The following is a 22,433-nucleotide window of genomic DNA, read 5'->3' on the forward strand; positions in this document are numbered from 1 at the left end:
CACACACACTCACATTATAATACCTAATACCTATACACACACACACATTCACCCACATTCATCAGGTGTTCTGCAGCTGCTGCATAGTCACCAGTCCTGAAGATAGCTTAAGTTCATGGCTTGATTTTGCAGCTTGGGTTCGTAGCTTGTGGCGGCTAACTGGCCAGGAAAGCCAGGCACAAGGCTGAGCTGGATCTCTGTTGGGCAGGCACCGATGTTCTTCCATGTTGGCAGCAGAATGTTACCCATCTTACCCTTCTTTTTTATAGGCTTTTAGTTTGGATTCAAAGTCTATAGGTCTTGCTGTGTCATGCTGCCTCTGGGTTTAGATTGATCACCCATCAATTGCAGGCGTGACTTTCAGCCTTGAACCTGGCTTTGATCTTCCTTCTGTTGTCCTTTTCTTTTTAGGGTGGATGCTTCTTACTTTGTTTAGGGCTGTTGTCTAGGTCTTCAGCCGTTGGTATTTTGAACTTTATCTCATCAGGACAGGCTGGGGCTGGAGGTTGATTCCATCATTCATACATACCTCATTCACACATCTAAACTAAACTAATAAGATTACAGCAGGGTTTGCAAAAATGAAGGTTGGAGGAAGCTTTTACAAAATGGAGTGAGTGTTTTAAAATGGAGTTTGAATTACAATATGGAACAGAAGTTACAGTATAGGCAAGTGTAGTGAATGGTGAACAGAAGTTACATTAATAAAGTGAACAATTGAAAACAATTTCATTTATCAGTTCTACAAAGGAAGGTAAAGCAGGCCCACTGAGGCAATCTGCCTTCCTTGGAAATTCACAGTCTAGGCAGCAGGGAACCTGGAAATACTGGCATTAGAGAAAGTTCAGAAAAGGGCAACTAAAATGATTAGGGGTTTGGAACAGGTCCCATATGAGGAGAGATTAAAGAAGCTAGAATGTTTCAGCTTGGAAAAGAGGAGACTAAGGGGGGTTATGATAGAGGTCTATAAATCATGAATGGTGTGGAGAAAGTGAATAAGGAAAAGTTATTGACTTGTCGGGGGAGGGATAGCTCAGTGGTTTGAGCATTGGCCTGCTAAACCCACGGTTGTGAGTTCAATCTTTGGGGGGGCCACTTAGGGATCTGGGGCAAAATCAGTACTTGGTCCTGCTAGTGAAGACAGGGGGCTGGACTTGATGACCTTTCGAGATCCTATCTCCTAGAACTGGAAGGGACATCTCCATTAATTTATTTTATTTAAGAACTAGGGGGCCACCAAATGAAATTAATAGGCAGCAGGTTTAAAACAAATAAAGGGAAGTTCTTCACACAGTGCACAGTCAGCTGTGGAGCTCCTTGCCTGAGGAGGTTGTGAAAGGTAGGACTATAACAGAGTTTAAAAAAGAACTAGATAAATTCATGGAGGTTAAGTCCATTAATGGCTATTAGCCAGGATAGGTAAGGAGTGGTGTCCCTAGCCTCTGTTTGTCAGAGGGTGGAGATGGATGGCAGGAGAGAGATCACTTGATCATTACCTGTTAGATTCACTCCCTCCGGGGCACCTGGCATTGGCTGCTGTTGGTAGACAGGATACTGGGCTGGATGGACCTTTAGTCTGGCTCAGTATAGCTGTTCTTATGTTCTTAAATACTATGCAATCTGGAAATACATCAGTTAGAGGGAGAGAGACATGAGTCTCTGTCCAAGAGAGGTGACAGCTAGGAACTGGAAAGTGTGAGCCTTTGGCAGGATTGTAGAGGGGAAACACATGTTCAGTTGCCCTGGACTGTGACAGTGAGTACAAAACCTTTGCCAATCTTCTTCTGTGACCAGTAAGCACTGAGGCTGGACTATCGAAGTTTCCCCCTTTGAAAAGCATTTTGCTGCTTCAATTTTCAACTGCATAAGGTGATGGTCTGACTGTGGAAAAAAAATAAAGATCCAGAATTCTAATTCAGTCCCAAAGCCAGGGGCAGCTCCAGGTATCAGCATGCCAAGTGTGTGCTTGGGGCTGCAAGCCATGGGGGGCGGGGGCGGCGCTCTGCTGGTTGCCGAGAGGGTGGCGGGCAGGCTGCCTTCGGCGGTTTGCCTGTGGAGGGTCAGCTGGTCCCGTGGCTTCGGTGGACCTCCCGCAGGCGTGCCAAAGGCAGCCTGCTTGCTGTGCTTGGGGGGGGGGGGGGGGTTGTGCAAAATGCCAAGAGCCACCCTGCTCAAAGCAAGGTCAAAACATACAAACTTCTCTTTGCCTGTTCCTCATCATAACTTAAGAAACATGCCTGGTAACTTTAACATGTGTGAACTCACAAGTAAATAAGATGACCTCTGCCGAACAAGGAGATTATACCTCTGCTATATAAGTAGAGCCTGGAGACTACACCGAAGTCAGCAGGTCTCAAATTTCTGTTAGGAATCTGGAGTTGACCATTGTAGTCGGCTGTTTGATATGACAAGATTCTAATAGTGAAACTGCCCTGACAGCTGCAGGAGAGAACCTTATGCTGCAAGTACTTTAGTTGTCAGCGTGCAGAAAGCCTGTTGACACATATAGTTCAAGTAGTGGATTCTACGTCTTCAAAACAACAAAGCAACATTTCAGCACATCAGCCTACCAATAATAAAGCCAACAGAAACAAGAACAACCAAAAACCAATATGCCATGACCTTACTTACAAATTATTACTAAGCCACTCTCTAATCAGTAAACAGAATCTGATCACTTCCTTTGGTAAATGAGGCATGAAATTAACTGTCAAATCGGTGTCTCACATATAGTTTTGAATACTTTTGAACTTTAAAGTGCTTACATATGTGGAAACTACCACTAAACCAAAATACTTGTATGATGGACTTGGATGAGGCTGGCAAAAAGCAAATTAAGGCCTCAGTCTTACAACTTGTTCCACACGGATGAAAGGATCTTTCTGCATAGATTCAGGGCCTCAGAGCAGATTCTGCAAAACTTGACTCACATGAGTAAGCCTGACTCATATGCACAATTCTACTGAGGTCATTGAACCTGTAAATATTTAAAGAGAACAGACATATTGATAGACCAAGTTTTCACATTATCATCTCACAGCTATCTGATTATTCCATTTTTCAAACCTTGACTTTATGCCTGACCAAGAGGTATGTTACATTTTTCCTTATTTAATGCAACCCTTGTCAATTTTATTTTCTTAAAAAGAATAAAACACAAACATTATACTTGTCAAGGAAGGCGATTACATTTTTCTATGACTGGGACATCCATAACTCAATTATTTTAAGCATGAATGAGTGAGGGCACATAGGTGTAGAGAATGGGGACCTCAAGCAAAAGCCCAAAATGGATCTGAAGCAAATTAGTATATGACATAGCTACCCACTCATGGCAATTTCCCATCTCTGTAAAAATGCATCTTGCTTCTAACATTATTCTATTCTTAATAATGTAGCTGACTACTGCAAGTGTGACATAGACCATGATGGTATGGATATCAATCCTACCTAAGGTTACAAGTACAAACGTAAGTTGGTAGTCTCACCTTCTACCCAAGGTAAGTAAACTCCAAGATAATGCCTCCCATCATCAATCCTAAGCCCACATGTGTGACAAAGGGTATGTCTACACTACAGCTGGAGGTGCAATTTCTGGCTCAGGTAGATGTGGCTTTGATTGAACTAGCCTGCTAACAGCAGCAGTGGCACCTTGGGCTAGTCCCTGAGTACAGTACAGTCTGAGACTTTCTGTAAGGAGCTCTGGTAGCTAGCCTGTACCACCACCTGCACCGCTATTTTTAGCATGCTAACTCAGGCACAGCTAGCACATGTACATCATCTTGAGCTGGGAATTACACTTCCAGCTGCCACATAGACTTACCCAAAGACTCCAAATGAGGGGCATAAAAAATGTATTCATGCAGCCACATTAAAATGCAGTAGGGTTCATCCCCTGACTGTAAGTAAAGCTGTCTATAATCTCAGTTAAATGATTTTTGACTTCTGACTTTCAATAATAAAATGAGTTGACCCTGAATTTATGTAGTGCATAAGTAACTAGAAATAAAATGAAAGTAATCTCTGGAAATGAGGGGTATTTGAAAGGATATCAAAGAGCATAGTGGAAAAAGCACCTTCAGTCCAAGAGCTGGGGTGCTTTCTCTGTGTCCCCAGGGTATAAGGGTTTTAGTTTTATTATGTCAGGAACTCATTAATGCAGAGACTTGTGATTGAAAATTAAGGCCTTACATGTTCATTTGAACACAGCTGGCCCTGAGCTCATCTTTCCTCTGTACATTTACCTCATACAACCATCATCCAATCTATTCGAGCCATGTGGTAATGTTAATGATTTCCTTTTGAGTGATTTTGCAGCCCTTCCCCCACCCCCAGTTTTAATGCTTTGAGGAACTTCAGAAGGCTGAAAACGTCTCAGTGAAGATGATGAAAAATCAAAACAGCCAGGTGCGAATTCTCACGTGTGTTTTGGGATGTCCTATGGGCAGCATGGTGTAGTGGACTGAGCACATGGCTCAGTACAAGGAACACTGAGATTCTATATTCCCTCTCTCCTCCTGGGTGGCTTTTACTCTTTGCACTTCTATAGACAACACATGGTTTAGTTATGTCCCTCTGAGGCAGACACATGGCACTATCCCCCATTTACAGGGAGGGACTGTGAAGCTCAGGTTGATTATCAGCTGCTGAAGGTCACAAAGCAAGTCAGTGACATTACCAGGAGTACAACTCGAATCTCCTGAGTCCATGTCCCATTGTCTAGGTAGCAATGCTCTGTAGGCAAGTCAAGCCAAAGATAATTTGCTGAAAATCAGTCCCCTTTAAACAGTCTCAGATTGGGTGCCCAAAAAGTTGACCTGCCAAAGTCGCTAGTCATTTCTGAATATTTCTTGGCCTTAACTTCTACATCTCACACACACAAAAGTAGAAAGTATTGGGTGAAAATTCCCCAAAGCTTTATAAGTGCAGGAATTCTGCAACTTTCCAGAAGATGAAAGGCAAATGTCATCAGCAGCATTTTTGTGACAAGTATTTTGCTCAACCTGTGATAGTCTTTGCTCATCACAGAAATAGGACTGGAATAGCAGGGCCAAACAAGGTCAGGAAGAAGGTGGGTTGACAGGGATTCAAGAGAATGCTGTACAGTATTGTAGTACAGAATGCTGTATTGCGACTGCTAACCCACTTGAAACTTACATGTTATTTTTAAACTATATGCGCTCCAGTCCAAGATTTGTCTGTTTTGTCCGCCTTTTGCATTCTGCTACTGATTGACTTCAACAAAGGCCCCTAGACTGTAAAATTCCTGTGGCAAGGATGGTCTTCTTTACTATGTGTCTATTCAGTATCTAGCACTATGGGGCCCTGATCATTCATTCATTGACTAATTCCTAGGAACTACCTTAACAACAACAACAGTAGTGACAACAGTCCAGACATTTGAACATGTGACTGGGAACCAGAAAGTGCTACACTCCAATACTGATACTAACTTGCTAGGTGGTCTAGGGCAAATCACTTAACCTTTTGCCTCAGTTTCCTCATCAGTGAAGTGCCAATATTAATTAGTACTCACCATCTTCCATACAAGGATGTTGTAAGAATTAATACATGTTGGTACAGCATTATTTTAATGTTTGCAGATTAATTTTAAAATAATATTTGTAAAGTATTTCCATCTGTTTTGTATATTTTATTATTATTCAACATATAAATCCACAGAAAACAAATTAAGAATGTCTGAGCTAGTGAAAAAGGGTCTGAGGACACTTTTGAGACCATCCTATGAGATTTAGCCCTGTCACTAATGTGATTTTTATGGAGGATACAGAGTTAAAATCCATCCCGCCACTGAAAATCTACTTCTCTGTACTAAAGTCATTCCATGTTCAACAGCACAGTTGATCCCCTTTTCCCATTCATACACATGAAATCTTAATTTCTCACCACTGCAAGAAGTCATTTATCAATAACATTTTTCTTCGTCTGCAGTGTTTTTTCAGCCCCACTGAACATTATATTGGTGTTTCATATTCACTTCAACTTTGCTTAAGTATTGTCCTTTCTCCAGACGGTGTAGTATTACACACAAGTCTATTAGTCATTTCATTTACTCCACTGTAATGAAATTGCAGTCTACTGTCCTAGAACAGTAGATAATTAACTCTTTAGAAATAAAGCTAGTGTTTTGCCAGATGTATAGCTCTTCCTGAAAGTGAAGCAAGCAGACATGTACAGGGATTACTACAAAATATTTGCAACCAGATTGGTTCTTGGACAAAGCAGACAAGATGGACCAGTAAACAAGTTATAATATATGAGCTTGGGGCCAAAAAGAGGATCCTTTTTCTGATGGCAGAGCAACATTATTAATATTAATTTGTATAACCATAATGTCTAGAAGCCCGTGTCATGGATTAGGACCCCGTTGTGCTAGACGCTGTACAAACACAAAGCAAAAAGCCCCTGCCTCAAAGTACTTGCATGTAGGCATAGACAACAATAATTTGCAAAATATACAATGTCACCACCCTGAATATCTTCCCATTTCTAAAACTGAACCTGAATTCAATTTTAGGCTCTGAGTAAATCTTCCCGAACCCCCCGAGCACACACTCCAGATAGGATTGGGATAAGAAGTGCCAAAATGGCACAAGATAGTTTGCTCTCATGGCAACCCCATCCAAGAAGGCAAGTGTCAGATATTGTGTATATGTTCTCATGAGACTTCCAGCCCACATTACATGAAGTTGCGATAATTCAGATAAGCATTGGAACTGAGTTCTTAGCCAATCCAAATGCAAAAGCTGAGCATTCTGAGTGTCCCTTCACCAAGGCTTAATATGTACTACATTACACTGACTTGTAGACCTGAGGAAAATATTAGCATTTGCTATCAGGATCTGAACAGGTTCAGTGGGAAGCCAGTAGAGCGAGAGGCGGTGAGGATCTAGAGTCAGTGCAAAATGGGTGTTGCTTAAACCAAGTCTCTGACTAACCGGCTATCTTGCCCCCTAGTGAGTCCTCAGGGCTAGCTGGGTATTAATTGGGAAGGGCCACTCTATAGGGTCCATATGCTTGGCTTGCCTCCATTCCCACATCAGAGCCCAATGCCGAACAGCCAATCATCACTCAGAGCAAAGAGAACAGGCTAAGGGTATGGCAACACTTACAGTTGTACAGCGCTGGGAGTTACAGCTGTCTTCGTACAGCTGTGTAGGGAAAGTGCTGCAGTGTGGCCACATTTGCAGTGGTGTTGGGAGTGGTGCATTATGGGCAGCTATCCCAGTGTTCAAGTGGCTGCAACGTGCTTTTCAAAAGAGGGTGGTGAGAGGGAACGTGGGGGGGAGAGAGAGAGTGGATTTTTGGATCTGTCAGCTCCCTGCCTTGCAAGTTCTAAGGACTAGAACATACACATCACCAACCTGCAATCAATTTAAAAGTTTCGAGCCCTTCCCCCACCCCTCTCTTATTCACTAAATGCAAATTATGCACTCCTAAATAGCCTTCAGACCACATAAGAAGCTGCTCAACACGGACTCCCCACTCCCCCTCTGCCGTGTGACTTCTCTCTTCAAGCAAACAGCTGTGAACCTTCCAAAACAATTCCCCTGCCTGCCTCCACTTGCTTGCTCCAGCAAACAGGAGCTGTGTTTGTTTTTTAGATAAGCAGCTCGGGGGAGCTCGGAGTTCAGCCATTCTTCTGGTTTGTTGTGAGCAGGAATTCTGGGATACCTCCTAATACCCTGGAGGCCAATAACAGCGTTTTTGGTGGCCACACTTGATGAGCAGCGCTGCATCACCAGCGCTGCAATCGTTACATCCCAAGCAGACCAGGTGTACAGCCAGCGCTGCAGCCAGGGAGTTGCAGCGCTGGATGTGCCTTGCAGGTGTGGACAGTTACTAAGTTGCAGCTCTGTAAACCCACCACCAGCGCTCCAACTCTCCAGTGTAGCCAAGCCCTAAGTCTGATCAGCAGGCTTGCTTTGCCTGCATGAACTCAATAGCTATGGGTGCAGGGTTAAGAAATGAGTGATAGAAGTGGAAATGTTCATGAAGAAAGAGCAAAAGCAATAAATGTAAATAACAGATTTGTAATAGTAATGCCCAATCAGCAAGCAACATTGTGTGTATGCAAATAAAACACACAGATGGTTGTGGCAAACTTAAGGCCATTATGGCTGAGTTATGCTGACAGCTCCAAAAGATATTGCTCTGGCTGTTTGCGCCTGGCAATATAGATTGGCACTTGTAGGAGATCTGCATGAGGGAGAGGGACCCCTGAGCACCATCTCCCTTCACCTCTATGCCTGATCTAAAAATAAACAATTTGTGAAATAAGAATGCTAGATCAATGTGGTAGTTGAGGTTTGTTCTGAAAAATCAAGGGGACCGAACTCAATGAATGAGAAGATGTGACTGAATCTTTCTTGGCATGAGGTGGGCAAGGAATTTTGGAATGATGAATGTGGTAGTGACAGAGCCAGCAATTTTCAAAAGTACTTACGTGACTTACAAGCCTAAAACTCATTTTGAAAAGTCATTTAAGGCCAGATTTTAAAGGCATTTAGGTGCCCAATGAATTCAAGGTGACAAACATCTAGATGCCATTGTGTGTGCCCAGTTTGCCTATCTACATCTTTTAAAATATGGCCCATAGGCACTTAGGAAAGGGAGTCTTAGTCTCATTGAAAGTCAATTGGGCTAAGATTCCTAAGTCATGTAGATGCTTTTGGAAATTGTAGCCTATACTCGCTCTGCCCGTATGCACTGTATATCCTACTCTTTGAAGAAGCTACTAATATCTGAAGAGAAATACGAAATAAAAGTAACAACGATAATAACCACAGAGGTGTAGTTCTGTGTCCGAGCACACGGCTATAACTGATCCATTCTAATTCTGGTGTTTGTCCCGACTGCCTTCCTGGCCTTGGCTAAGACATTAACATCTCTGCTTCACTTATTCCATCTGAAAAATATGGATAATACTCCACAATTGCTCATCTCTGGGGAATATATGAAAAAGTTAAGTTAATGATCGTGAAATACTTTGAAGATGAAAAAAAGCTAAATGGGAAAATGGCGGAGAAAAGTGGGTGAGGGAATATGTTTTGTTGGACCAACTTCTATTGGTGAGAGCGAGCAGCTTTCGAGCCACTCTGTCACCAACCAAAGTTGGTCCAATAAAAGATATTAACTCTCCCACCATATCTCTCTAATACCTTGGGGCTGACACAACTACAGCCACACTGCATACAACAAGGGGAAAATGCTCATTATTATTAATTATTTGCACATATAACACCTGAGTTTCTCCAAGACCCATACAAACATTAAGCCTCACAACATTGCTGTGAGGAAGGAAAATACAATACAGCCTTTTGATAGATAGGCAAACTGGGCAGAGCTGGATCACGACCCAAAAGTCTTGATGGCGTCTGCTGCTCTAACCACCAGATAACACTGCCTCCCAATGTCAAGCTTGAAAAGCATTTCCATTCAGTGCAAGGTTTGAAATAAGCTGGCAAAGATAGCAACTGTAGCAAAAGAGAAACTCTTTCTAGGTCATTGCATCATATTGGGTTAAAAAAAAACAAAACCTCACAACATTTACCATCCCTGCCAGCAAACCTTGAATTCTCAAGTACAAATCTGTTCGAAGAGATAAGTTTAGACATACACACTTAGGGTTCCACTGTTTGAAAATGCATTTAGGAAATTTTTTAAAAGAATCACTTTCCCTCTTCCCACCAGGACCTCTACCTCCCCTCTCCCCTGCCCCTGCATCTCCCATTAAAACACCACTTCTGTGCCAGTCAGAATTGATATGCCATTTTCAGAGAGAAACTGGAAGAAGAAGAAGAAAAGTTTGTCTCAACTTTTTGGAGATTCCCCTCAGCTTTTCATTGTAATTCACACTAAAAAAGCTTTGTAAATTGACCTTTGTTCTGCAAAGAATGGAGGTTCACCTCAATCTCTGTGAGACTGACATAATTACCGTGAGGGGTGTATTTTAAAAAGAGATTCACACCTGAATGAAGGGGAAGCATATTTCTGGGTGTGTGTATTTTTTCAGCTAACTGATGTCAATATAATACACTTCTTTCTTTAAAAGTATCAGGAAAATACAGCAATTTTATATACATTTAGTTTGGTCTTAAATAGTATCTCAACCTTTCCAGAAGGTCTAAAGGTGGAATTCCTTTCTGAAAAATACTAATTACAGTCCTGTTCCTATGTGCTTTTGTGGGCAGTAACCAATGCTATTAGTGATTCTAAAACAACATAATATTGTTCCTGAAGGCCCTAACTGATGGAGTGATTTGCTTTCATTAATTTGTTGAATTAATAATTCACTAAAATGTATGCACAATCTCAGTATAAATCTTTGGCATAAGTGTGCATGGAAACAATGAAAAAAAAAAGAGAAAAAAATCCTAACTTTATCTGAAGTAAATTTATGGAACTACAAATACCCTCAAATTTATGCCCAATCCTGCCCACTAGGAGGGGGGGATCAGGATCACTGAACGAAATTCCAAATGCAGGATAACATGAAGTAAAGATAACAACGGAGGCTTTTACAGCCAACGTTTTAGTGACCGAGTTATGCACACTATTAGCTAGACTTGTTGAGTCATTAGAAACTCGAGACTGAAATAGCATGTTCTCTCCATAAACACTTGCACTTAAAACTTCAGTGCCATATTAGCGCTTCAAAATAATTACATACTCTCATACCGCGCAAGTTTAGTTCCCCTTCCAGTCTATGCAGATGGCATGTAGAAGCAAGCCTGATTTGGGGGAGCCGCCAAAATCAACCTGTACGATTAGCAAAGAATCCTGTGGCACCTTATAGACTAACAGACGTTTTGGAGCATGAGCTTTCGTGGGTGAATACCCACTTTGTCAGATGCATGCAGTGGAAATTTCCACCCACGAAAGCTCATGCTCCAAAACGTCTGTTAGTCTATAAGGTGCCACAGGATTCTTTCCTGCTTTTACAGATCCAGACTAACACGGCTACCCCTCTGATACCGTACGATTAGAACTCGCAGCAGCGAACCGGGGCTATCACAGCTTATCGGCAACACAGTTTTCTTGGCAAGAAGAGTCCCAAATTCAGAGCGCGGGATAGGGATACTAAAAGCCTCAACTGTACACATACCACATTCGATTCACCATGCTACCCCCCCGCCCCACACCCCAAACTTACAATTAAAGGGATGTGGTAAGAAACGGGAGGGAGTCTTGGAAGTTTTCAGGACCCAGTTCCTACATCCAGGCAAACTTCGGAAAAAGTTGGTGCGGGGGGTTAGGACGGAGGGAGACAGATATCCCCAGAGTAGAGTCTCAAAATCGACCACAGCTTTCGATTAACCAGCTCAGCTCCCACGGGTTCTCAAGTTCTAGTAGCAAGGAGAACGCCCTGGTGTAAGAGAGGGTCCGGATACGTTTTTTTTTCAGCCTTGATAAGAGGCGCTATGACCCTGGCTGCAATTAGTTACCACCACGCATGACAGCATTAACATCCGGATTTCAATCATTCCTTTGCACTCCTATTAATCTGCAGCCTGCTACAAATGAGATGTCCGAGACTTTAAACAGTCCGGCTGGGCTGGGAGCACGGAGGGTACCCAAGGCTAGGGAATCTGTTAAATTAGAGCTTACCTTTCCTACTAAAAGTGTTGCCCAGGATTTTAAGGGGAGGAATCTGCACAAATCGGAGTAAAGAGACGCATCGCTTGCACACACGCGGATCAATATTCCTGCAACACGTTAAACTGACTCACGAACCCCTAGGTAAGTTTCTAAGTCAGTTTCAGGGGAGGTTCAACTTTTCCCAACAACGTACACCCCGCCCGAGAAGTTACCTGACTGCAAACCACCCCATCTAGTGCCCCCCCCCCCACGCCCGCGCGAACACACTCACACTTTACCTGCTTTTATGCCGGGTCTTTAATAGATTCCTTCCAAAGGGAGCCATAGCCACTCCAGCGGCCGAACCACCACATCAACGCGGCCAAACCCAAGGCTGGGGTGTTCTTTCCTCCCCCTCTTTCCCCTCACCTCCTTCAGCTTGTTAGTAGTCACCCAGCGTAGCGATGAGCTGGAAGTTGTGCAATTTGCTAACTCTGAACTACTGGGTTGTTGTTGCTGCTGCACCTTTGGAGTCCTGCCCAGCTGCAATCTTCAAGGAGGCGTTTATGAGCAGGAAAAAGGAAAGAAAAAAAAACCCACCCACTTTCTATTGTGATGTGAAGTTATTTGCAGAACTTGCTAAACTTTCAGCCTTGCCAGCCGCCAAGGCACGGATCAACAAAGGGAAAAAGGGGATTTGGCTCCAGGAGGGAGCTAGGCAAGAACACACAACAGAAGGATTCAAACTTTCTCCGCCAAGTTCCAGCCACTTAAGGTCAAGTCGAGCAGCTAAACACAAGCCTTAACAAAGGGCAGACAGCAGTTGTTCCACCAGTTCTAGTGCATAACAATAACCTGCCTTACAGATCAACCTGTAGCTGCTTCTCATTACAGGGTGTAAGAACAGTCAGGAGATGAAATGACAAAGTAGGTCACAGCTGCCTCTCTGGTCCCTCTGTACTTTTAGATAAGCATTTAATACTTTGCTGGGTACATATAAACCTTTAGAGACTTTGGTTTGCAAACCTCACTCAGTAGCCACCTGTGGCTTCATAACACTTCCCAAGAGGGCCTGATTTTCAAAAGTGCTGAATACCCCCAATTCTAGCTGAAGCCAGTGAGAACTCTAGGTCCTCAGCACCTTTGAAAATCGGGCCATACAAGGGGGCTGTTAGGAAGGGACAATGCAACACCGCACAGCACACTCCAACATTGTGTGTTTTTTTGGCTGGCTTTGTTAAAGGAGAAGTGAGCATGTGTTAAAGTTGTTTGTTACAAAAACCTGGATCCTAATGCATAAAGAGGATTAGTAATAAAGCTTTTGAAAGGGAAGACATGGGTCCCATTAACTTCAATGGGCTTTGGCTGGGGATTACAGTGCAAAAGGCAGACCCATTAAAGCAGAAAGGAGTATAAATAGGGAACTGATGGTGGAGGATACTGGGGGCAGGGGAGAATGAACCTTTGCCCTGCAGCCTGCATGGTTATTTGCACTATTACAGAGTAGGTGTAAAATGTTTCCATCCTGAGTTCATTGCATTTTACACTCACTTTATACTGCTGCAAATGGCTATACCATGCTACAAGTGTAATGGTTAATCAGGCATCCTGAACTTAGCCTTGTCCCACCTCTGCTGGTGTCTGCATTAAACAAGAGGAGTAATCAGGTAGAGTGATGGGTTTATCTAGAAGGGGCTTTGTCGTTTTTGACATTGGAATAAAATACTCCCTTTCCCTGAGCAGAGATAGTCACATCAGCCTGCAATAAACAATGCTAGAGCCCATTCCATGGGTTACTTATTACTGGCAGTCCTGGGAATGCCCCACATACTTTCAGTTCAATCCCACTTCTGTAAACTCCCTGAGCTGTGACTACAAAGAGAGGAACTGAAGTCACAGCTAGCTTGGGTGTGTTAAATTAATACACACACACACACACACACACAAATCCTTTAGATTCCTGAGGCTGCTGCCAAGGGAGGTTTCATGAAGCAGGATCTGCTTTGGGTATTATATATCTGATCCAAAACCCACTGAAATCAATGGGAGTCTTTTTGGGACAGGGTTTATATGCTGGGGCGGGGGGGGGGGGATTTCCTCACCTTTAAATGGTGGCAAATATTTTCCAACCCCCCTGAGATGTTTTGCCACAGAATTGCTATTCTGCTCCTGAGAATTTCTCAGAGTAAAATAGGTATTTAAATAAAGAGTTTTTTCCTTCCCTCTTTCCCTTGTTGGCAAAAATAACAATAAATAGCTTTATCTGCTGCATATTACAATGTGAAGCATTCTAATATTGCTCACTTACTTTTCTCCTCGTTACAAAGATAAATGGGAATTGGACAACATCTACAGCTGTTCTTACACTTCCAAATTAATCAGCTGTCACCTCACAGTATTAATTGATTGTAACTATTAAAGTACGGTATGATGTAGTGGCCTACTTGTTCCTTTATTTACCTGCATTGCCAAATAAACTTAATCGTATGGATGGGCCTCAGGAAAATTAATGCTGTTATGCAAATAAATCACAAAGCAGATTTAAAAATAAATCTTCAGGGTAAATTTTATATACACACACTTCATTGTGCAAACCTCTAAAGTTTCCATTTTCATTTTAATGGCATGAATTTTAGGAAAGACTCCTGCAATAACAACTGTACATTTCTATCCAAGTTTGAAATAACATACTTACCCTTTGCACACTTTCTGAAACGAGTTTGAAAATATCTGTATAGTTTACTTTAGAGAGGAGGCAAGTAAGAGGGGTCATGATAGGTAAACAAAGCACCAAATGAGCTGGGAGTTTCAATTGACTGTTTCTAAAATGCAAGAGAAAACATACAATGAAACTGAAAGGAAACACATTTCAAAGTGATAAAAAGAAATAGTTTTTTCATACACTATATTTTAAATAGACCTTTATATCAACAAAAATAATACCTATCGGGGTTCTCACAAGGAATTTTTGGTGGCCTCAGAGTACAGCCACCAACTCTTGCTGGTGGCCACGCTGACAGTTTTTCTTAAAATACTTAATTAACTTTAGGAAAAAACAAATAAATAGGCACATATACATGTCCAAATCATTGTAATTTATTTATGTAGGGTTTTTTACAGACTCAGTAATAAAAATAATATACAGATGTCTCTATTTTTTACTGGACCTAAACAGAATAGAAACACAAATAAGGTATTTTGTATGTTTTGCTTTTGTTGTTAGTTTTTTTAGATCTGCTAGCTGCTGGGAAAAGTGGTATTTGTACATATTTCTTTTCACAGCAGAGTTACTCATCCCCGGCAAGCTGGGGGACAAATAAAACCCCGGTTGGGGAGGTGGGTTAGGAGGCAGGAAAGCCAGGATCATAGGGGACTGGAGGAGACAGTGGTGGTCAGGTGATGGGAGAAGAGGGGAGTGAGGGGTTGGAGCCTGGGGTCCGGCTGTACAGCTAGGTGCTTGAGGAGGCGGCAGGGGCCAGGGCGACATGGGAAGGGGTGATTCTGGGGCTGGAGTCTGAAGCCCTGCTCCCAGTGGGCCGGGGACGTGCTGGCCAGAGCTCCCATTGGCTGGGAATGGTGAACTGTGGCCACTGGGAGCTGCAGGTGGCCGCGCGTACAGATGGTCAATGTAAACAAACTGTCTCACAGCCCACCAGTGGATTACCCTGACAGGCCACGGGCGGCCCACAGGTTGCCCGCCACTGGCTTAGGACATTAAAGAAAAAAAAAATTCAAAAGCACCCAAATCACTTAGGAGCCTCTCATGGACTTATGCCTGGTCTACAAACATACATCGGAAAAATCCACACCCGTGAGCAATAGAGTTATATCAACCTAACTCCCAGTGCAGACGGTGCTACTCCAATTGAAGAGATTCTCCCTTTGACATAGCTACCAACTCTAGCAGAGGTGGATTAAATTACACCTATGGAACAAGCTCCCCTGTTGGTTTAGTGGTGTCTTCCTTGAAGTACTATTGCAGCACAGCTGCACCACAGCAGTGTTTTAAGTGTAGACCTGCCCTTAGGTTTAGGGTATATTTTCAAAAGTGTCTAACTCACCAGAGCCTAACAAGACTAGACAAATCACTAGAAAATATGCTGCAGGGATCCATCCTTCACTGACAAGAAGATGAACTAGATATGACCTATACAGTCTTGTCAATCTCTAATTTCTGTGTCTGACTTGTATGTGGTGCTACATCATTTGCTTTATCCTCTTCTTCGGGCCAGCTGTTCCATATAAGAAATCCACTTGCCAGGTATTATGAGAGACAGAAATGGCCTTGGCTGTGCTGTTATCAATTGACCTCGAAACTTTTAGAACAGTAGAGTCAAAACACTACTGTCTGTTTCACTGTATTGGAGGTCAGATTTCCTAACTTATTTACAGTCATTCACTTGTATGCTAAGGTCCTGATCCTTTACCCCTTGCTCAGGCAACACCCCTATTAGCTTCATGAAAAGGATGCATGAAGACACTCTGCATGTGAATTTATTTCTGTCCAGGTATTATATGGAGATTCCTGTTGCAGAATCTCTTTTAATTTTATGTAAAGTGAAGTAAGAGAAGGATATGGTAATTGTTTCAATGTAGGATTGTCTTGCTTTGTGCCTATAAAGGGGCTTAGGATTTAATGTATTTTATGATGCATTAGTTTCCTGTTTATAAAGAAATTCTGTCTGGGAGATGGTACTGATCAAGGCTACGCACAACCCTGAAATCAACAGAGTAATATGGAATTTAAATCGAACAGTTACAATTATAACACAACAGAAATATGAGCCTCTGCCTGAGACACTTTTAGGTGCACTTCAGTACACTGAATTTTAATGCATTCTCAGTTTAGGCCTCATCTTACTACAGAAGTGTCTTGATGCAATCAGCAGCTACAACTCAGCCCTAATTGTTTAATTCAGCAGTTCACTTTATAAAACTTTTGTAATTTGTGGACATAATTGTCCATTTCCTCAAGATGCATCGAAAATCTTATGCAACTTTCATCTGCTCTATAGCTGATCTAATAGGACAAAACCATGTAAATATTTTCACAAGTAAGTAAGACAAATGTCAATCATGCTGCTTAGTGCAGGATTGGAAGGAGCTCGAATATTACAGTGATTAGTGTGGTAATAGAACCTATATAGGACTGGATATAAACCAGTTTGCAGTTATTCATTGGGTCATATTATTCATTTGAATAGAACTGGTTGAAAAGATTTGAAAACGTCGTTATTTTCTCTTTCAGCTAAAAAAAATATAGTGGCAGCAGAAATTATTGATCAGATCATTAGAAAGCATGTGGACAGCCACCAGTTTATTTAGGAAAATGTTTTCAAATCACATCACCTTCACATATTTGGCAAGAATAATGTATTGTCTGAAAATTCATACTAGAGGTAAATTTAAAATATGACAACAAAAAAGAAAACTTATCTTAGTCAGGAGTAGAATATGCTGTATAAATTAGATGACTAATCACCTATCATAAATACTGAAAGTTAATAGTGTGTGAACATTTGTTCATAGAAGCTATTTAGTGAATACTTATAAGTAACAAAGAGACAAGGTGAGTGATGTAATCTTTTATTGGACCAGTTTCTGTTGGTGAGAAAGACAAGCTTTCGAGCTTACACAGAGCTCTTCTTCTCGCTCACCAACGGAAGTTGGTCCAATAAAAGCTATTACCTCACTCACCTTGTCGTTCTCCTATCCTGGGACCAATATGGCTACAACACTGCATATATGGATAAAACAATCAGAAATCCAGATCAATTTGCAAATGGTTCACAAACAGAAGAAAGGCCAGAATTCTTCATATAACGTGTCCATAATAAATAATTCAGCCAATGCTTATGTGGACAACATCATCAATGTCATCACACTCATAAATGTCATTTATTTGAATATTGTCATTTCCTATTTTAAAGTTTGCTCTAGTTCTGCAAACCCATATATCTACTCTTCATTTTAAGCACTTGAGTGCTGCTACTGAAATGCACAGGAATACACCTGTGTTTAGAATGAAGACTGTGTGCAAATGTTTTCAGGACTGAGGATATATTGTGCAGTGATTACAACATGGGAATGTGGGAGTCAGGAGCACTCCTTCACTCTGTTCCGTACTCTGCCACTGACTTGCCACATTACTTTGGGCAATTCAGTTGTAGTCTGATCCTGCACCCACCATGGTCAATCAATTTCTTTTACCAGTGAAACTTGTTTCACTCAGGCGGATCGGGGTGGAATAAACTATTCAGGTAAAAGGTTTGCTAGTATAAGCTCTGTCCACACTAAGAGTGCATTGCCAGTATAGTATACTGGTATTCCTATGCTGGTAAAGCGCTCCTCAAGTAGACGTGGCCTTGATTAATTGATATATGTAAAGCATTGAATTCTTTCATTGAAAGTTTCTATGTAAATACAAAATATGATTATTATTATGCAAAGCAATATTCTATTTTCAAGAGTGATGCTTTCGTTTCTGTATCCATTGGGTTTCTACTTAAGTTATCTATGTTGCAAATGATTGTTTTCTCATATTTGCTGTTGTGATGTCTTCTTATTACCAAATTGTCTATACTGTAATGTTTGCTTTTTAATCCCTAAGGATTTTCTTGAATGCTGTAAATTCATTCGTGCATATGTGCTGAATCCATGGGTGCTAGTACTTCTGCCTGCTATGGCAAAGGAGTAGAAAGAAGAATGGGCATGAAAGAAGAGCTATTAAATTAAGTAAATGAAAAAGTTTAACTAAATCAAATCAGTGGTTCCCAAGTTTATCCATACTGTGACCCCTAGTTACAAAAAGTAACAATAAGTTTTGGGACTCTCCATATAGATAGCCATAAAGAAAGGGGCATGGTTGAGGTCCCTGAAACATGATGGCCATCCCTGGTTGAGAACATATTGGTCTGTCCAAGCTGAAGTTCTCAGCATAATCTTACTGATCTGGGAACATTTCTTTCCAGCAATAGAGACATGCTGCATTTCTATTGTGCACAGATGAAATATTCCTTAGTATTTTTAGCTCAAAAATCTTTCCACAGCTCTCTGATGTTTAAATAACTAGCTGAAGTGAAATTGTCTCTCAGATACAAAGAAAATAACAGCACAATTATCTGAGAGACTTAGGAAGGTAGCAGGAGAGAAAGTATAGTGTATTCTAAACTTTCACAATGTGCCCTCCAGTTCCTCCTGAAGTGATACAATTTAACTAATGCCATATGAGACAGCGCATGTTACCTATGATCATCATATGTGAGGGGAAACTGAGGCATATCTACATGCATGTCTGAATACCATGGGAAAGAGTGGAATTCACGCGACTGAATTCAGGCAGATTTAATTTCTCCTTCTCAAGAAGTATAGATGATCATTCTCATCTGTTCAATCCAACAACGATTTAAGAGTTCTGTTAAAGTAACAGTTTTTCACTCTGAAACTGTTTCCGTTTACCAAACAGTATCAAAGCACGACCTGTCAGGGTTGGGGAGGAGAGGGGAATGTATGTATATATGATGGTATACAGCAAAGATATTATCCACTCCTCTGCACCCACACACATGCATATATTCTGTACTGATATCATCTAATTACATTTAAATAAAAACAAACAGTGCTTTTTTTAGTGGCTATATCATGGATACTGGAGGCAACTGAAAGGTAAATTCACTGAGGTTATTTTGGAAAATATATAATTATGGGGGTGGAAGAAATGCAGTCCTGAATGGGCACTTCTCTAGGAAACTCTTGAGATGGAAGCTAATGAAAAGAGGTAAATTTTTCTAAGCAGGGAATCAAGGATGCCAATCTTCCTCTCCCTCACTACCCCCCCCCCCCACAAAAACAAACTAATCCCCCAAACAACCCTGAAAACATTTAATTGTCCTTTACTGACACTCTGAACTCACATTTTACAATGTTCATTTGCTCTCTGAGTGTAGGACACCTCCACAGGAAGCTCTCACCCCTTCTATCCAGAAAGGGGCTCTGCTGTCGCAGTGGGACCATTCTCTCTTCCTTCAGATGCGGTGGAGCTTTCTCAGTGCAGGCCATGGTCCACAATGGGGGAGGGGCAGGACACTGAGCAGAGCTGTGGCACGGAAGGGACTGGTTGGAAGGGAACAGCCATCTTCTGTTCAGACCCATGGACCATAACCAGAGAAGGTTAAACAGATGTAATTCCATTGAAGTCACAATGCCCTCAAGTTTGAGGGGAGGCCTTGCTCCCGCTTCTGTGGGGGCAGGGGTAACTCCTCGATGAAATTCAGGATTCCACACTTTCCTTGAAGCACCTGCAGAGCTTGGTTCCAAACAATGTCATAGGCCACTGTCAAACACATAATATGAAAATAAACCTGCTTTAATGAGATGAATGCAGCTGGGTGCATTTCTCCCCCTGTTTTGCACCTGTCTAATTATTTCTGCTCCCTGAGTGGAAGACTTTACCAATTATTTGATACTTATTCTCCTCTCATTTACCTGTAGCTTCTGCTCCTCTCACTCCAGGACATTTAGCAGTTTGGTTCTCTTCTCTATAGCTACTAACTCCATCATCTTTGGTATCATCCACAGAATTGATTGCAGCTGTGTTTACAGATACAAAAGACAAAGCAGATACACAGGGTACATAGAGGTTAGTTTGTTTGTTCTTTTATCGGACTACATCTAATAGGAAACACCACTGTTTGATTACCTGCAGCTGCTTTTTGCCACTGTGAGAGAAGGTAGTGTGTGGGCCTGAGAGTGCTGTGCAGGCCACAGTCTGAATGTTGTCTGATATGACAACATCCCCACCCTGGCTGACATGTTTGAGAGGCTGTACATATTCTCCCTAGGTCATGTGGGTCAGAGATTTTTTTTTTTAAAGGGACCTCCACAAATGAAGTGAACCTTACAGAAAAAGAAACAGTTACCGCCTAGAAAGCCTTCCCAGGGCAGTTTCTTCTGCAAATGAAAGAAACACTTCCAAACAGGAAAGACCTAGGAATGAAAATATTGGATTTGAGATTCAGCTATTAAAGTGCTTATTATGATGCTCACTATACCACATTTTAATGTGACAGTAGGGGAAAGCTGCAGACATAACAAGAAGCTGGAGGAAAGGAATGAGAAAAGAACAGACTGTTCAATCTCATTTAGAACAAAAGAAAACTACTCCAGCGTGCTGGATCAATGGTTCCTGACCCCAGTACATTTGAAAATGAGGTACAGATCAGTATTGAAGGGGGAATGTGGAAGCAAAAGAGATTTTGAACTACTTTAGTGTTCATGCCTGATTATTTCCTAGTAGTGGGATAAAAACAGAGGTAGGACTCAGAAAGGTTATAGCATAACAGAACCCTAAATTATTCCCTGAGGATTTACAGTCCAGAGAGAACTAGGATAAAAACTAGATGATCACATCTTTCAGTGCCAGTAAAACTGACACTCACTGACTCACCAGCCCCCCTCCCCCGCCCCGCCAACACCATCACTGCACATTTCAGTTATGTAAGAATATGGGAATTCTACTGTTGGAGAAACCCATGTCAGAGAGTAGACACTAGATATGATTCCTACTCAAAGAACTTTCTGAAAAGAAATAGCACACCCAGGGAGTCAAATTAGTTTAAGGATTGGTCTTTATACTGTGTGTAGTTGTGATCCTCTGTAACTATAATATGAATGAAAAATTAGGAAAATAGGAAAGCTTTATTTCAACAAAACATCCTTGCGTAGTAAGCCAGAATTACAGGAAAGAAAAAGCTTTCAATAATATGCAACAGTTTGGGTGAAAGAGCCAACAATAATCCAAGAACTAACTCCGGGTGTGTTTCTTCATATTTATCCATGTGTGACAACAGTGCAAAAACTTTACAGTGGTGCAAAATGGGAATCCATACAGAAGAAGTCTGACCTAAGGCTGCCTTGGATGGCAGGATGTTTTAAATACGGTGTATTTTTTAACTACATGGAATATATTTCAATAGTATGTAAAAATGTGTAGCGAGTGGGGAGAAGGATATAATTGATCACTGTCATTGCGTTTGCTTTTAGAGGAAACGATTTCCTCTTCAGTGCTGCGCAATCATCCTTTGAACAGCAATCATTCAATGAGTGTGTTACTGGCATGTGGACTAAGTGTACCAGTCCTTAAACAAATCCCCACAGGTCAAAATATGCTGCACTGTAATATGTGCATTCTCTGCCTTCAACAGATGGAATATTTGTCTTTGAGAAAAGTCACATTGTAAAGAAATAATGTGATTCAGTCTAATGTGATTCTGTAGCATTTCACGTCAATCCACCCTTCCACTGCTTCAAATATTCTTTACATTTCTAGTGATGGCGCTGAGGATAAAAATTATACGGAAAGAATGTAAACACAAATGAGAAATACTTCACCAATCCAGTTTGCATGCAATAGGAGGCTCTATTAACTGAAGTCAATATAGCTCTGAGTTTTCTACAAGGATCTTAAAGCTTGAATACCAATAGCGGAGAGTGATTTTTCTCATACTTCCATTGCGCCCCCTCATGGAAGCAAAGACACCAGTTAAAACGAAACACTTCAGCCCCGGTTTAAAGAAAGGAGCTACACACAATATCGTATCACTTGAACCGCACACATTTGTACCTTCTGTATGTCGGGGTTTTTTAAATGTATTTACCCCAGTTTTTACTCACCTAGAATCTGTTCTCATTATGTCCTGGAGCTTGGGACTGTGGGGAAATCTCTATCAATATTGTGCAACACTGGTGCAAATATAATTCCTATATCATGGGAATATGTTTCATTAGCCTATAGCACACTTAAACTTTCAGGCATTATATATGTTTACTATATA

At 41.5% G+C, this 22,433-nt stretch overlaps 2 protein-coding genes across 5 annotated transcripts in view; both read right to left on the reverse strand.

The window, feature by feature from the left end:
- The window catches only part of RASSF9 (Ras association domain family member 9), a 40,306-nt gene extending 28,217 nt beyond the window's left edge, over positions 1 to 12,089 (reverse strand). The window contains exons 1-2 of one of the 4 annotated variants that reach the window (XM_050935615.1): positions 11,901 to 11,958; positions 11,177 to 11,389 (exon numbers count right to left, since the gene is read on the reverse strand). Coding sequence is in view for 1 of the 4 variants with exons in the window: in XM_050935613.1 (XP_050791570.1) it covers positions 11,901 to 11,947 (47 nt within the window). In the remaining 3 variants the exon portion in view is untranslated. Of the gene's footprint in view, positions 1 to 1,496; positions 1,560 to 11,176; positions 11,390 to 11,900 lie in introns of those variants that run through there. The other 3 variants (XM_050935617.1, XM_050935613.1, XM_050935618.1) reach the window with 3 other exon arrangements.
- LOC127042407 (uncharacterized) overlaps positions 1 to 22,433 on the reverse strand; it is a 333,399-nt gene that overhangs the window by 258,875 nt on the left and 52,091 nt on the right. The window lies entirely within an intron of this gene.

This window comes from Gopherus flavomarginatus, chromosome 1 (genome assembly GCF_025201925.1).
Source record: "Gopherus flavomarginatus isolate rGopFla2 chromosome 1, rGopFla2.mat.asm, whole genome shotgun sequence".
Taxonomy (NCBI): Eukaryota; Metazoa; Chordata; order Testudines; family Testudinidae; genus Gopherus; species Gopherus flavomarginatus.